Raw genomic sequence first — 15,836 nt, forward strand, 5'->3', positions numbered from 1 at the left:
ACCCCAAGGGATACATCTCGGTGTCATATAATTCCGTTTGAAACCATATATGATCATTATATGTTGTCATTAACGTCTGTGGTAGGCTTATTTTACGAAATCACTTCAAGTTGTGAACGGGTAAAATGACCGTTTAAGGGCATATTGGATGGTTCCACCAACCGAATTGGACTCTTGGAGGGTATTAGGGACCATTGTAAACATCTCAGCATTTTATTTTCGAGCAAAAAAAGGTCGAAATTTTACAAAATTGAAGGCTATAATCCACGCTTTTTAAAGAAATTTTGAGGTTTAGGGGTTCTGTGGCGAAAAGTGGCAAATTTGAAGGTTATAATCCAACCCATTGTTTGAGTCTAGGCTGCGTTCAGATCATTGTCGGTTAAGGTCGGGTCCTCGGTCAGGTCAGTTTTTGACAGCTTTAGGGTCTCAACCCTATTTGCCACTAGCCCTGAAACTTCAAAAATTCCTCAAAAACTGTGGCTTATATAGCCTTCAATTTTGTAATTTTTTTTATCTTTTTTCGCCAGGGAAATAAGAATTTCCAAGTTGTTTACCATGGTCTCTAATACCCTCCGATAGTTTAATTGGGTAGGTGGAACCATCCAATTTTCCTTTAAATGGTCATTTTACCCGTTTTCGTACATGCCTCTTATATTGGCTATAAGCTCTCACGGGCCTTTACGTTGCCGATTAATGGTCATATATGGGTCCACACAATATTATATGATTCCGGGATTCATCCCGTAGTGTTCCGTGAAATTCCAACACAAGCACCCGACACCTTTTAAATCGCTCCAATTTCGTGTATTATAGTAGAGTTGTTGATTCGGGTATTGAAATCGGATTTGGGTTGAGTCAAATCATGTCTCGGTTTAAATTAGGATCTAGTTATGCCGGGTCAATCTAGCCTCATATCAGGTTCCAGTTCGGGTCGTGTCAATTTCAGTTGAGTTTATTCTAGGTCGTTCACCAATTTGGATTTATGTCGGGTTCAATTCGAGCCAAATTCAGATCGGATCCAATTTCAGGTTCGGGTTGTTTGTGAGTAAGGTTTGAGTGGGTTAATAGATGGTACGTTCGGGTTCGAGTTAGTGTTAAGTTGGGTTTTGGTTCAAGTTCAATTCCAATAAATATCAATGTGCTCAAGTTGAATATATATAATTATGCCTTGCATAATTTGATCAGCTTTATCAAGATTTTATTAAACCTATATATGAGTAATAGAGAGCAAAAGGTATACAAGATGTTACTGATTGTGGGTTTACAGAATTGTACCAGTATATAAGTTGAACAAAAGGCATGTAAATTTTATTAAACCTTCCATAATGACTCGGGTACAAGTTCTAGTTGGGTCAGGTACTAGTTCGGGTACAGATTGTTGTTGGGTCGGATTAAATCGGTTGACGGTTACTCTCAGGTCGGGAGCAGGTTCGGGTTCAGGTCAAAAGTATTGGATCAAATCGGTTGTTGGTTAACATATGGTCAGGTTCATGTGGGATTACAGGTCACTAGTTTCACCCCATTTTCTGGGTACATGCAGGTTGGGTTCAGATCATTGTCGGTTCAGGTCAAGTTCTCGGATCGGATCATTTTTTGACAGCTCTAGATTCAACCATCTAATTTGGTCATATATTGCTCCCTTTTTTCCCCTCTTTACCAAACAAAATAAAGCCCATATAGTTCCACCAAAATATTGCTTAACGTGGAACAAAGTTACATGTGTGTTCCTTAAGTCCTTTACTAATTTCTAATTGTATAACATTAGGACTATTGACTTTATTTGTTTGTACCATTAAAGAGAATTCATTTTCGTTAAAATATATCGTAGTATTGGTGGATGTAGACGCATTAGATAACGACAATTATCTCATCATATTTATTAAAGAAGAAAATGGAAATGTTGCTTCAAACTTCAGTTAAGAATAAATTATAAAATGATAATTTCAATACACAAATAAACACACAAATTAAATTACAAGCTTCATACATTCTTTTAATAAAAAGGAAAAATATTAAAAGACCCTCCTTACAAGAGGAATTCTTATGCATTAACGAACTTCATACATATGATATATTTCAAGTTGTTACGCCCATTTTGCCATGAGAGACATAATTCCCATACCTAGGAAGGCAGCAAGATAACAAACCAATTGAAGTTTGATATTTCCTTGAAGTTTAGGTCCCATAAAATCAGTTGCTAACAAGTCTACCAAAGCCATGTAAATTAGTAGTCCTGAAGAAATAGCATTCAACACTCCAACAACAATTAGGGCAGCCGGGCTATTCTCATTATAAAAACTTAGCATGCCAATCCCAAGAGCTATCCCAAATGGTGTTGTTGCTGAAAAGAATGCTACCATTATTGCTTTCATCTTCATCCCATACTCGGCCTAAAATAACATACATTATACATATACACCATCAAAATTAGTTTTTCAGTAGTCGAGTTGATTTTGGGTTAGGTTTATAGAATCATAAATCTACATATAGATTTATTTTAACATATATTTGAGTACCTGTAAGATGCAACCACCAAGACCCATGCCCTCGAAGAGCTGATGGAAGCACATAGCCGCGACAAGTGGTCTTATTGTGCATGGATTGTTAGAAACACCCATTGCCACTCCAATCACCACTGAGTGCACTACTATCCCCAACTCTAATACCTACATGTAACAACAAATCAATAACAATGATCTATTGCACAATGCACTGCAAATCAAAACATAAAATAAACGACCTGGCCTGTTTGGTAGATGGTAATAAATAAACTACTGTAGTACGTACCTGAGCAATAATGCGATATCTCAAGAGTTGTGATTGCTTCTCCTCGGATTCCACACCTTGTTTTTTATTGCTACTAATGTCATGATGATCAACCATTTCCATGTCACCTTCCCTAGGACTTTGCATGTGATGTATAGCACCAACACCACCACCGTTGTCGGTACCATGGTTACCACAATGGTTGTGCATTCTCTTCAACCCTTTCTTCTTAAAGTACGCGGTTGCAACCGTGTCCATCATCATGGTCAAGACCGTCGTAACCATAGCAATAAAAGTAGAAAAAGGGTAAATTCTCCAAGGGTTTTCAGGCAAACATGGTGAAGTTAAATCATTCCAAGAATCAGGAAGTACGTGCATGAAACCCGTGGACAAAATTACCCCTGCTGCTAGGATTTTTACTATTATAGCCGCGTTACGATCGGGGTGTAACGCAGGAAAAGCCGTTGAAAATAAGGGTAACCCTATTCCTATCACACTAGCTACTAGTATGGTAAAAATGCCTATGACTTTTAGCTTCAAGGATTTTTCCTTGTCATAACATCCACCACTAGCGGCCACATCGCACTCGGAGGTGTCCTGCCCTCGAGCCGAGGAGGCTTGGAGGATGATCATGAGGAGAGCGATCGAGATCGAGAGTGTTTGGAGTACCCTCATTCTCTTGTTAGACATTGCCCTAACCATATTCTTTTTTCTTTTTCTTTTTTTTCTTTTTTTTTTTTTTGTTTTTTTTTGCCTCTTAGCTTAGTTTGTGTATGTTTTAACTATTGTTTTAAATAAAAGAGTGTGATTGGTGATGATGATTTGGGGTTAAGATCATTGAGTACTTATAGTAGTCTAAGTTTAAGTAATTAAGTGTTGTTTATTTGTAATTACTAATTAATTTAGAATTGTTAATAGAGATTAAAATTGGTATAATGAGCTTGTGCATGGCATGTGTAGGGAGTAGTCGAAAGTGAATAATCCGTGCGCAAAGTACACGCCCGTACGTACTTACAGAATATAAGTTAGCAAGTATCATGCCTCTTATTGGATGTTATATTTCATCATAAGTTTTTGTCAACGGTTACTACTTTGGATGAATAATAGATAACAATGCGAAAGTCAATGAGTTGTTAATTACAAGCAAAGATGTATTTTTGCATAATTTGAGTAGTTGCTATCAACTTCAATATGATTAAGGGCCTGTTCTCATTGACTGAACTTGACTGAACTCAGCTGAACTGAATTGAACTGAGCTGAAATGAACTGAGCTGAGCTGAACTGAACTAAACTGAAATGAATTGAATTTCAACGTAAGAGAACAGGGCCTAAGTATGTTAAATTTTGTTCATCTCTTCTAACATAAAAAAACACTCATTTTCTTTACGCTATATTGAAGCTTTAGTTTGTTTACCATTTCACTTATTTAAGTAAAAAATTACTCGTAGGTTAGAATAGTATTAATAAACTAACAGCTCGTCTTGTGTGTAGCCGGCCACACCGTGTGGCCACTTAAAGTAACCTCTATAACATTGATTGAGTAATTCCTATAACACTAACCTAGTAACCCCTATAACACTGACCGAGTAAATTTATAACAATGACAAAGTAACCCCTTTAGCACTAACCAGTAACCCCCGTTACACTAGCAAAGTAACCCCTATAGTGGCTGGCCACACCGTGTGGCTAGCCACATATAAGACTTTGTGATAAACCAAAGTATGTGGCTATCCATACACAATTTTTAGTTTTTAGAAATCGAAAACAAAGAACAAGCTGTAAGCTCTTAAGTTGAGACATTGTTTGCATAATACACGTAGAGTGAGTGCACCTTCAAAATTCGATTGATTTTGAGAAAGATGATTAGGAGAAACAGGGAATAAAATGTCAAAATTGAATACTGGGTAACATCCCGTTTATTATTGATTAATACAAATCTAATCTAAGCAATATCAAAAAAAATGCAGATATTCAATGATTGTGGTAAGCCAACAATTACAAATACATAATGACCTCTGTTCTTTTTCTTAGGGGGAAGGGAGTTATGCTATAGAACAATGTGTACATCTCAACTACATGAATATAATCTTCAGTTACATTAGAGAAACGCAAAGCCAACAGACCAAGGATATAAATAAAAAATAATTCGGGAGTATGAGACTTGAACTTTCAGAAATGCCATCCCTATTCGAGCTGTTGCTTACTTTTAGTCCTTTTCATCTTTGCCTTAAACCGCGATTTCACAAGTAAAGTTTTCACAGTATTTATGAAATTACCAATTGCCATCAAAACCAAGAGAAATCCACAAAATACAACCTGAAATAGGTCAAGAATATTAATGCTCACACAAAGTAAAACCATATATCCCTTTCTGGAAATTACACGGACAGACAAGGTAGCTCACCTGCCATTCAGATACAAATCCAACAAATGCTGTTTGAAGCAACAATAACCCAACATATGCCTCAAAACCCTGAAAATTTTGCAGAGTACATGAATTCAAGAAACATAGTCTTCAACCAAGGCAGATCTTTGCAATCAGGATTCAACTCATCCTCTAACAAGCATGCATCAACACACTCATGTCAATATTATTATAAAAAAGTACTGTAAATTGATTGCCTTCAGTTACAAATATATTTCCAGCAGTAACTTGGTAATTTTATATGTAGAAGAGGCTAAATTGGAGAAGGGAGGAAAAAAGTTACAGAATAAAAACCAAGCTCTCATATTCCCGTCCAACTTCTGCCCACTAATGAAGTGTATGACTTATCCAAACTTATCAGAAAAGCCGAGGTCTATTTATCAGCTGTAAAAGTCGAGAGTCACAACCTTAAAAGAATCAATCTCCAAAGAATTTCAGCCTTGCACAATCGCTCTGCCTGAATGGAGATAAGAAATCCACCTCTAAAACCAAATATCATCATTTAAATATTATTCTTCTTTTGTTTTTGTTTATACTTATTTCTTTATTTGCAGAAGGAAATTGTCGCTGATTTTTATGTTTAATGAATAAAATGAATGAGGATAAAGTGAGGGTTGCCGTGCTGTTCACTGGCCAGGTTAGGGGTTGTTCTCCTAAATCTATTCTTTTGGTTAGGTAGCTGTTTGTAGCAATAGAGACGGAATGGGGGTGGAGTTGTGGCATAAGGGTAATCCGTGAACGTGAAATTCATTATTTTAGGTCATCTTGTTATGGCGGGAAATATTTTCCCATAATAGCTATTTTGGTCAAATCTACATACGGATACCTGGATTCCACCAACACAATTCATGCTGAGTAAATGGCCTGCTAATTTTCCCCTCCCTAGCTCTTTTTCACAATCACCCCTCCCTAAGATCACCCAATAAAACATTTGAAGTGCAAGCCTAAGCATGTTATCATGTTTAAATTTCTAAGGACTGTAACCCCAAATGGGATTATAAAGCCTCAATCTTTATTTTGTTCTTTTTAAGGTAATTTTGATCCATAATCCAAAATAAAAAAATAAAAAAAAATACTTGTATGCAGTAATATAAAATCCTGCAGCGATTAAAAAAATAAAAGATCTTACTAAAGCAGATAAATTAATCTTCAATTACCTGCAAAATAAATAGTATAGGGCAAAGCAGCCAAAGCTGGCCATGCTCTCCAGCTGTTTCTCCCCACACAACATCCATTCTCTTTGCCTGAAATATGTCAGAAGATAACAACGTAAGATTCCTATATATTAACATATCTTTGGACTGAATCTAGAGATGAAATGTAAGAATAAGGCAATAAGGTGTTTGATTGACTATAAGCCGGAAATTACAGATGATTCCCCTTTCAAGAGGTGGATGCTCCCCCAATTTAGCTAGATAAGCTAACCCTTACAAACAAACTAGCTCTATTAACAGAGCCTTTTCCTTTACAAACAAACTAGCTTCTCCTTCAAGTTACAAATAACTTTATTACTGTATTATTCAACATTTTAGAATACTTTTCTTCCCATAAAATCATTTCACAGCAGACTGCTACACCATAACACATAACGTGTAAGTATCGGAGGGAGGAGGTTCTCTTGATTACCCCTTTTCTCTTTTCCCCTCTTTTTATTTCTAAAATTATGGCAGAAAGATTTTCACCGCATTATGTAATATTACTTAGGAGGGGCAGGTAGTTTGCTTCACATTCTACATGATATATATTACAGAAGAAAATGACGAGAACTTTGGCTGAAGATCCACTATGACTCTATGAGAATGCAGATGTTGAAAGAGGTGACGACAATAAACAAGTCCTACAAGCCAAACAATGAGAAGGAAAAACCCCAAACCTTGGAAGTTAATAACGGTCCAAGCTTCATGCAGCTTAACAACTACAGAGCATCCAACTCCTAATATCTAAGCAAAATACAAGGCATACATGAGCACATTATCAACTTATAAAGCACATACCTTTCCAAGTGCAATGCGAGTGTACAGCCTCTGCCGTTGATATCTGTTTTGCAATAACATTGCAACTCCTTGCATCATGGCCCATTGTAGGAAAAGTTTTACCCCTCTCTGTATGACATTGACCAGGAGTTACAAAAACAACAACAAACAAACATAGCTGATACGCCTGATAGCTATAACTTGCAAATAATAACCAGTCCCTTGACACACATTTATATATCAGAGTACAATTGGCTTCTAACTTTTTGAGGAAAGTAAATCATCTTCAAGGATGCAATGCGTCAAAAAAAAAAAAAAAAAAAGGATGCAATATACCTTTAAATAGTTCCCTTAACAAATTATCTACAGCTCCGGATGTAGTTTTAACAGAAAAATACCAGTTCCAGGGAAAACAATCAGATTTATTTCACGCTAGTCCCAACAATGTATTATTCAAAGGAGTAAGTACCTAAAGGGGGCACTGGTGGTGACCTTGGTACATGTGGGGGTACCTGTCCCTTCAGCTCTCTAAGGTCCGACAAGTGAAGATAAATACGGAGAAAAAGATTTATTTTCCGATTCTAAATAAATTTATGAGTAATACTACCTCCGTTTCATATTTTTTTGCAAATTTTGCCAAAAATGAATGCTACACATTATTTGCAACTAATGTTTTCTTTTCTTTTAAGGTTGTCATTTCTCTCTATCTCTCTCCTCATCACATGCATTCTTATTTTTCTCTCTCTATCTTACCCTCACAAACAAATATTGCCTAGGAGTCCGTGCACTCTCCACAATTGCAAATAATATGAAATAGAGGTGGTACATCACGTGCAAAAAATCAATTAAATTGATAGTTCATCATGGGACTTAGTAGTTACTTTTATTATTTTACTCAATTCATGTTTTATAAACGTTATTGATTTCCTTTGCCAAATTTAGGAAATTTTGTCAGATAGCACCCGTTAAAAACACTTTTTTGTCAAAAACCACCCGAAAAAAAAATTTGCTGTCTAAGACCACCCAATTTTAAAAATTTGTTGTCAAACACCACAAGAGTATTTCCCGGCATTGACCCAGAACTCCGGCGTTGACCTTACCCACGTGCCTTGCATGTGGCTTTTTAAAAACCCCTCCCTTCCCCCCATCATCTCTTTCTTCTTCCTTCTCTCTCCTCAGGAAAAATCCTTTTTAGGAGTTTCCATATTCGTCGTCGTTTTGCAGCAAAAATCCACCTCAGGAACTCAGTAATGGGTACACTTCTGATTTCTTTTCTCCCTCCTCCATTTTCGATGAATTGAAGCTTTTTTAATGTCTTCAAACTGCTGTTTTGATTCAATTAAACCTTTTTTTTTGTGTGTGAAATTTTGCAGCAAGAATTAAACCACATGAGATGAGGCAAAAGCCTAAGGCTGATTTGCTGTATCAGCTTAAGAATCTCAAGCTCGCTCTTCTCCGTGTTGCTAAGGTTACCGGCGGTGCTCCTAACAAGCTCTCAAAAATGTAATTTTTTTATTTCAATTTTCAATGGTTTTTAATTTTAGGGTTTATTGTATGATTTGAATGAATTAATTGGGTTTTGTTTTGGGGATTTTGCAGTAAGGTGGCGAGGTTAGGGATTGTGCAAGTATTGACAGTAATGTCACAGAAGCAGAAGTCGGCATTGAGGGAAGCTTACAAGAAGAAGTTTCTGCCACCTGATCTTCATCCCAGAAACAGAAAGAGGAGAGAGATAAAACAGAGAGACGAGAGAGAAGGAAGAGGAGAGAGATAATGGAGGTAACTCCAAATTTTTCGAAGGGGAAAAAACGTGAAGTGAGGGGTTCAAAAGTCACGTGCCTTGCATGTGGGGAGGGTCAACGCCAGAGTTCAGAGTCAATGCCGGAAAATAGACTCTTGTGGCATTTGACAACAAATTTTTAAAATTGGGTGGTCTAAGACAACAAAAAAATTTTCAGCTGGTTTTTGACAAAAAAGTGTTTTAAACGGGTGGTTTCTGACAAAATTTCCTAAAATTTATTCTTGGCACTCTTTTACAACTCTCTTAAATTTTGCTTGGATGCTCTTTCTTTTTCTCACTCTACACATCTTTTTTTTTTCTACTTATTCAACTAGTTATCTTGTTATGTCTTTGTTTCTTTGTCGCACGGTTCATTATGATGATTCATGTTAGCCGATCCTAAATCAATTTGGGAGTAAGAATTTGTTATTGTTGCTGTTGTCGCAGTAATTCTTCTAATAGACCCATAACAGTGTAGATAATTGGAATAAGCAGCTGTATATCCACTAATGTAGCGGATCAATTTATTCAGGTACAAAATGAGATGATTTCATCACTTCAGGCTCTAGTTAAAGATGAAAAGTCATGAAGCACTCTAAGAAGACTGACCTGCTTCTGTGCACAATCAGGTTGGCCTTTTATTTCCCAAGTAAGGCTCACCAGGGCCATTACCATTGCACAATAGTGATGATATATCCACCTATAAAATTTAAACAAGGTCACTAAAGTCATTTTCCAAAACCATTGCCTGATCAGAACATTAGGAAGATAATAGGACACAAAGGGAGCCCATTGGAGGGTAAAAATGAAATATTGAAGGATGATGCAAACACCACAAATATGGTTCCAGAAAACAGAACATCACAGTAGTATTTTTTTTTTTTTAATCAAATTTGGCTTTTTCTGCTGATATGAGCTCTAAAGCTCTTAAAGGTTTCCTTGGACGTAAAAAATAATTGCATTAATCAAATTTCATAGCACAGCAGGCTCCCTAGTATATATATTAAAGGAGAACCTCCTTTATGTGAAACCACTCTCTATGTTCTAAATTTTAAATCAGGTGTTACAAGGACATTTTCTTTGGTTCAACAGTAGGACACATCATAAAAAATTGATAACATAACATAGCATACCAAAATGCCAGTTATTGTCACACGGCTCCCCTCCAATAACAGGGGATGAGTGCAGATAAAATCAACCTTGGGTGCATAGTGATAGCAGATAAAACTCCTCACACTGCCAGAGAATGGAAGAAAACAAACAAACAAAAAAAAAAAAAAAAAAAAAAAAAAAGGAGAGATGCAATGGGCTGTACATGTGCAGTTTCCATGGTACTATTTAAGCTACTGATCAAATTTAAACTTATCCCACTTAATAATTTTGACTATAGGAGCACCACAAACTGATGTGTATAAGTCCAATAAAGCAGCATCTAACTCAAACATGTCATGCTCATTAAAGACCTAAAAAGAACAGTGAACAGCAAGTTAAAGGAAAATGACTAGCAAAATGAAGTAAGCCAGTAATACATTTTATTCCAAATACAATCAACCCATGCACAAGTAAAAATTCACACTTAAGTTGGAAGGCAATAACAAGGAAATAATGAGACTGCAAGATTTGAAGGAAGCAAAAGCAAGTACCATGGACGAATATCACTCCCATTCACTCTCAAGATGTTCTCTCTCAAAGCCAAACCAGTGTAAAGGAATAATAGCCAGGCCTTACAAAGTATACAAAACAGCAGTAAATAACTTAAGCATACAATGGAACAAAACTGATGTCATGTGGTTAAATGTAGCCTGTACCTGATAGAGTTGAACTGGAAAAGCAGGCATGCAGTCATCCCACATCCAAGATCTAAGAATCAGTAATATGGATGGAAAAAGAAGAAACAAGTACGCAGTTCTATCCTGCTCAAACAAAGAGTAAAATTATAGATAACTTCAACAAAAAAAACTCAAAGAAAAAGAAGGAATGGCTAAGAAACAGAAGGGCAATAGGTTACTTAGCAAGCAAATAATTTAGCCATCCATAACCTGACAAGCAGAACAGAATTCATACTTGCACCACTTAGCACATAACTTTAGCCATATATAAGCAGAATGGTATATACACATGCAACACCCGTATTTTTACAACATAAGCACAACAAAAAATACACTCCACAACGATACAAGGAAGATGTGATTGCAATACAACAGACTTTTGCAATTGTATAAAACAGGTTATGCACATGTGAGATTCACAAACCTGATCAAGTAAGAACCCTTCATAAACTTGGGGTCATAGTATGTCAATATGGGTGTTGACATGTACTAAACTACTAAATAATGCAAGCTTTCCTTACAACAGAACAATAGTTTGCCTTTTGATCATCTACTTCAAATAAAATAAAAAAAAGGTATCACTAAAATCTCAATGTCATCCAACTGTGGAGTAAAAACTATGAACTCACAGCTAAGCCATAAACATAAATTCAGTTTGGTTCCACTCCAGTTCTATAGTCAAAAACTCAAAAATAGCATCAAATTGGAGAATAAATGAAACAATTGTCTTCTTTCTTATAAAGGGAAAATAAAAATGAATTGCAAGTAAAATTTGTTGGCTTTTAAAAGTGAAATACTGAAACAAGGGAATACGTTATAAAGTTGTCAAGAAGTTTAAAAGTATAAGTGGTAATTTAGGGTGACCGTCAATGCCTAACAAGTTCAAACGTTCATGGAAATTACTCCAGAAACCAAAAGTTGTTAATCCAATTTCCACTTTCCAGACACCATTCTCTATCTCCATCTTTCCTTACACCCCTCATCAACCATATAAACAAACCCTCTGAGCAAGAACCAACTTTAAACCCATTTAAAAACCAATGTCGATTTCTATGGATACACACCACCAAGTCATCAACACAATGAAGTATATGGTCCAATCACATTCAAAGATGTTCATATGCTAGTATAGCAAAGAAGAGTAAAAGGAGGCTACCATAAACCACTACTACCTCCATATTTTATTTAAGTGAAACGTTTCTCCCGTGCACACGTATGACTATATTTTTTGTTATGTAAAAATCACTAACATTAGTCAAAGTGGATTAGAAGAATAGTGCAAAAAGTTAGAATGTTTTTTAAAAAAATGTGGAGGGAGTACATAAGAACGCAACCACAAAATTTTAGCACTCCAAGTAAAATGGTGAAATGCAAAAGATCACTCACAAGCTTCCTCCCTTCCACCGGGCTCATTTTTCTAATTTATCCTTTTATATTATTCAAGTTTGATTATTTGTTGCCTCATGCATCTCTGTCAACCTTTAAATAGGTAACAAGTTTAGTTCTCAGTGTTCAAAAACAACATTTTAAACTTTTGATATACTCCCTCCGTCCCACAATTAGAGGCAAATACCTCTAAAAAAATACAGTTTTTAAGGAGGATGGAAGAAGTAGAGGAATATTGTATGGAAAAGATAAATAGTGAAGAGTGTTGTATGGGGATAATAAAAAGTAAAGAATATTGCATGGAAAAGTTAAAAAATAAGTAACAATTTTTTTAAGTATGTGTGCATTTTATATGAAAAAGAGAAAAAAGTAAGTAATGATTTTTGTGTATAATTTTTATGGAAAGCTAAAAAGGAAGTAATGATGAGTGTTATTTTTATAAAAACATTTTAAGATTACATGTAATTATGGGACGGAGGGAGTATAATGCAATGCATAAATACACTCAATTTTCAACCAATTCTGGATCAACGGATTCTCATTCATAAAAGAGTATATATATAAGATCATACAGGGGTAATCAGTAAATTGAACTTACTTTGTAACTATTATACTCCTCTTTGACTTTTAACTGCACATCCTTCCTGATAGCTCGCACATTAATTGGACCAAGAAACCTCTTTAAAAACCAACCTATTCATAAATAAACCTCATAATTATTTGTCAATTAAGCAAAAGAATAAAGAATCAAAATGAGAGAACAAAATGACACACACTCTCAACTTTGCCAGGAAGAAAAGATGAAGCATCTCCATCAGCAAGGATACAGTTAGCTCTATTCAATTCATACTCAAGCTGCACCACAAAAGTTTTCAACTACATCAACAAACAACAAAAATAACCAAATCAATTCAATTCTACAGAATATGACAAATAACCTTCTCAGCTAGCCTGGGATCTGTGAGAGAACTGACAGAAGAACGAAGCTTAGCAATGGATTCATCAAGTGAACGAGCACGTTGTCGAAGTTCTTTCTCTTCCCTTGATGACGTAGAAATGAATGATGCTGCTGCTTCTTGCAATTCCTTTGCTTGCTCCACCACTCTCCCCACTTCCTCTTCAATTGTTGTTTCTGATTTCTTTGTTTGATCCCCCATCTGAGTGATCACTAGTAGAAATTGTTTTAGCTCAGTCGATACTCAAATGCCCTTTGATTCGAGCTGGGAAAACAAAACGAATTCAAAAACAAAAATAAGGACAAAGAAGAGGAATGTCCAAGCTGTTCACTTGAAAAGTAGAAAGAAAATTGAGGCATCTTATTCCATTGGTGAATGCTAGGTTGAAAGTAGGGGAAAATCGATTACCACCCATAGCGACATTATGCCTAATTGCGTAATAATCCTTAACTACATACACATTAAGCCCAATACCCCTGATCTACCAAATTTTTTACTAACCTCCCATACATCCAAATATATGCAATTAGGCATGATTTCTATAAAATCAGTGCCGACTCCAACGAGATTTTCACTTAGCTTGGTGATTTACGATTTACGACTATTTGCATACAGTGTTACTGTGATTCAATGAGTACAAGGATATGGCTTATTGATAAATCCGTCATATTACTCATATAGCATAAATTCATAAGCTCCTTTGTAACAGTGTATAGTGTAAGAAGCTAATTGTTGACAACAAAAGACCTACTCATAATTATTAATTGTAAAATTCATTAATTTACACTCAAATTCATAATTATCACCGTCATTTACGACTAATTTATTTTCCATTTGGCAAAAGGCTGTGACTATGTATATATCTCAAAAGGTAAAGTTAAAAAGTAGGCAAAAAAAAAAATTGAACTTCATTATTTTCTCTAGTGATTATTAATCATTTCTTTAATTTCAATCAACATAAAATAGTATGGACTACATTATACTGCATAATGTTATAAACTGAACAACATAAATCACAAGATTAAGGTTAATTACTCCAAATTTGACGAACAACTCCAATTAATTAGAACATAATAACATTAATTTCGAAAATTAATAACATAAAACCAAAAAATCAACAAAGACCTAATCTAATTTAATTTGATATAAACTAAAAGGTAATTAGTTAATTACCTATGATAAAAATAAGGAAGAAGAAGAGGAAGAATCTAGTAACTTGCGAAATCACCGTCCGCCGGAAAAAGAGGTGGTCGGATTTCGGTTCTCGCCGGAATACGTCGGAATCCGGCGAACTCCGGCGTGATAAAATCGAGGAGTAGTGGAGGTGAGAAGACGAATGAAGGGGAGGAGAGAGAAAGTTGAAGAGAGAATTCTAGAATGTTTGTTTTGTTTGTTAGAGTTGAGTTGGGCTTTTTGGTGAGTTAATTCAGGGTTCATGACATTTGGACTTGTTGATTTCACATATAATGTGACAATTACTTGCATAGATCTTCAATTTTGGGTGTTGTGGTCCCAATAAATTGGACACCCATTCAACACATTTAAGCCATCATTTAATTACCTTTATTCGAAACTATTCGTGTCCTCCTTCCGTTTCTGAATACTCGTAATTATACTATATACATGTAATGTAATTTATGTGTCTTTGGTTTTTTAGTGATTGCAACCCTTGGTATTTTGAGATGGGATGGTTATTAAATGTTGTCTCATTGATTAGTTCATTTCATTTATTATCCACACGTCTTTTATACCATAGGGATTCAATGTTTATAAATAATGATTATTTTATTAAAACAAGCATACTAGAAAAAGAATTGAAAATAACTCAACTCGATACAAACTTATATATACCTAAAATTAAGTTGACCGAGCTTTACATGAAAATGACACGACCAGATCAAATTGACCTGATCTGAATCCAAATTGAATGACTAAATTGTAGAGGTGATCAACATTGATCCGACCTGCTAGTCGGTCCGATCCGGCCCGAATTTAGGGCGGATTTGGACAAGCATAAAACGCATTTTTAGTTAAAAAGCCCGAACCCAGCCCGAAAAGCCCATAAAGCCTGTTTAGGCCCGCCTCTTTTTTGCGGGTTTGGGCGCGAGAAATTTTGTTAAGGCCCGATTTTTTTTCACCTCTACTAAATTGTTACCTCTATGCGCAAACACAAGTGTTAGTGAGTATCTAGAAATAAATGGATACTTATTTTATTCTAATTTTTGTAAAGTGTAATAAGGAACTCTCCTAGTTTAATGGCACGTCAAGTGTTCCCTTATAGTATAAAGCTTGATTCACTGAATTATTCAACAATCATATCAACAAGAACCTCCACCATGGTTATACCATCTCTAAAAATTAAAGCTAGCCTAGAGAATAAATGCCAAACCACTTACAAGGCTACAACATAATTGTAGGTGAATTGAACTAGCTAGCAAGAAATTAAAAGAAGAATGTTGTGAACTAATTCTTCTACCTAAAAGTAAGTGCTTTACAAAAATACTAATTAATCCCTTTCATAAAGAGGACTAGACTTAAAAATTCTTGCATATTTTACATATTATAGTATATCAACATTAGATTAAGGGTCTGTTCTCATACGATTATTTTCAGTTTAGTTCACCTCTATTTAGTTCAGCTCCTAATTTCCTTCTCTTATAAAACATTCAGTTCAGTTCAGTTCAGCTCTAATAAGTTCAGTTCAATTCAATTCAATTCAGT

At 35.4% G+C, this 15,836-nt stretch overlaps 2 protein-coding genes and 1 pseudogene across 3 annotated transcripts; 1 reads left to right on the forward strand and 2 right to left on the reverse strand.

Moving 5' to 3' along the window:
• Positions 1 to 2,084: 2,084 nt before the first annotated feature.
• Positions 2,085 to 3,456, reverse strand: LOC145610075 (fe(2+) transport protein 1-like). The gene is made up of 3 exons (XM_081665335.1): positions 2,788 to 3,456; positions 2,517 to 2,666; positions 2,085 to 2,390 (listed from the first exon to the last, which is right to left on the reverse strand). The coding sequence occupies exons 1-3, from the start codon at positions 3,454 to 3,456 to the stop codon at positions 2,085 to 2,087; spliced, it is 1,125 nt and encodes a 374-aa protein (XP_081521461.1).
• A 1,190-nt stretch (positions 3,457 to 4,646) lies between these two features.
• Positions 4,647 to 14,533, reverse strand: LOC145610076 (uncharacterized). Of its 2 annotated transcripts, none has more exons than XM_081665337.1 (11): positions 14,289 to 14,533; positions 13,098 to 13,316; positions 12,936 to 13,014; positions 12,758 to 12,852; positions 10,753 to 10,857; positions 10,588 to 10,667; positions 9,554 to 9,644; positions 7,186 to 7,293; positions 6,349 to 6,435; positions 5,171 to 5,239; positions 4,647 to 5,082 (listed from the first exon to the last, which is right to left on the reverse strand). In XM_081665337.1, exons 2-11 carry the CDS (start codon positions 13,314 to 13,316, stop codon positions 4,951 to 4,953), a joined length of 1,065 nt encoding a protein of 354 aa, XP_081521463.1. In that variant the 5' UTR covers positions 14,289 to 14,533; the 3' UTR covers positions 4,647 to 4,950. The 2 variants fall into 2 exon arrangements, with proteins under 2 accessions (XP_081521463.1, XP_081521462.1); XM_081665336.1 differs by having other exon boundaries at positions 13,098 to 13,379.
• On the forward strand, positions 8,415 to 8,988 carry LOC145612659 (large ribosomal subunit protein uL29 pseudogene; annotated as a pseudogene).
• Positions 14,534 to 15,836: the final 1,303 nt, after the last annotated feature.

This window comes from Chenopodium album, chromosome 24 (assembly GCF_948465745.1).
Source record: "Chenopodium album chromosome 24, dcCheAlbu1.1, whole genome shotgun sequence".
NCBI lineage: Eukaryota > Viridiplantae > Streptophyta > Magnoliopsida > Caryophyllales > Amaranthaceae > Chenopodium > Chenopodium album.

Coding starts and splice junctions, on each gene's coding strand:
- LOC145610075 (XM_081665335.1), bottom strand. CDS start 3,456: ATGTCTAACAAGAGAATGAGGGTACTCCAAACACTCTCGATCTCGATC. Junction 2,667..2,787: donor GATATCGCATTATTGCTCAG/GTACGTACTACA, acceptor TGTTACATGTAG/GTATTAGAGTTGGGGATAGT. Junction 2,391..2,516: donor TTGGTGGTTGCATCTTACAG/GTACTCAAATAT, acceptor ATGTTATTTTAG/GCCGAGTATGGGATGAAGAT.
- LOC145610076 (XM_081665337.1), bottom strand. CDS start 13,316: ATGGGGGATCAAACAAAGAAATCAGAAACAACAATTGAAGAGGAAGTG. Junction 10,668..10,752: donor TTCCAGTTCAACTCTATCAG/GTACAGGCTACA, acceptor ATACTTTGTAAG/GCCTGGCTATTATTCCTTTA. Junction 6,436..7,185: donor CTCGCATTGCACTTGGAAAG/GTATGTGCTTTA, acceptor GACATATTTCAG/GCAAAGAGAATGGATGTTGT.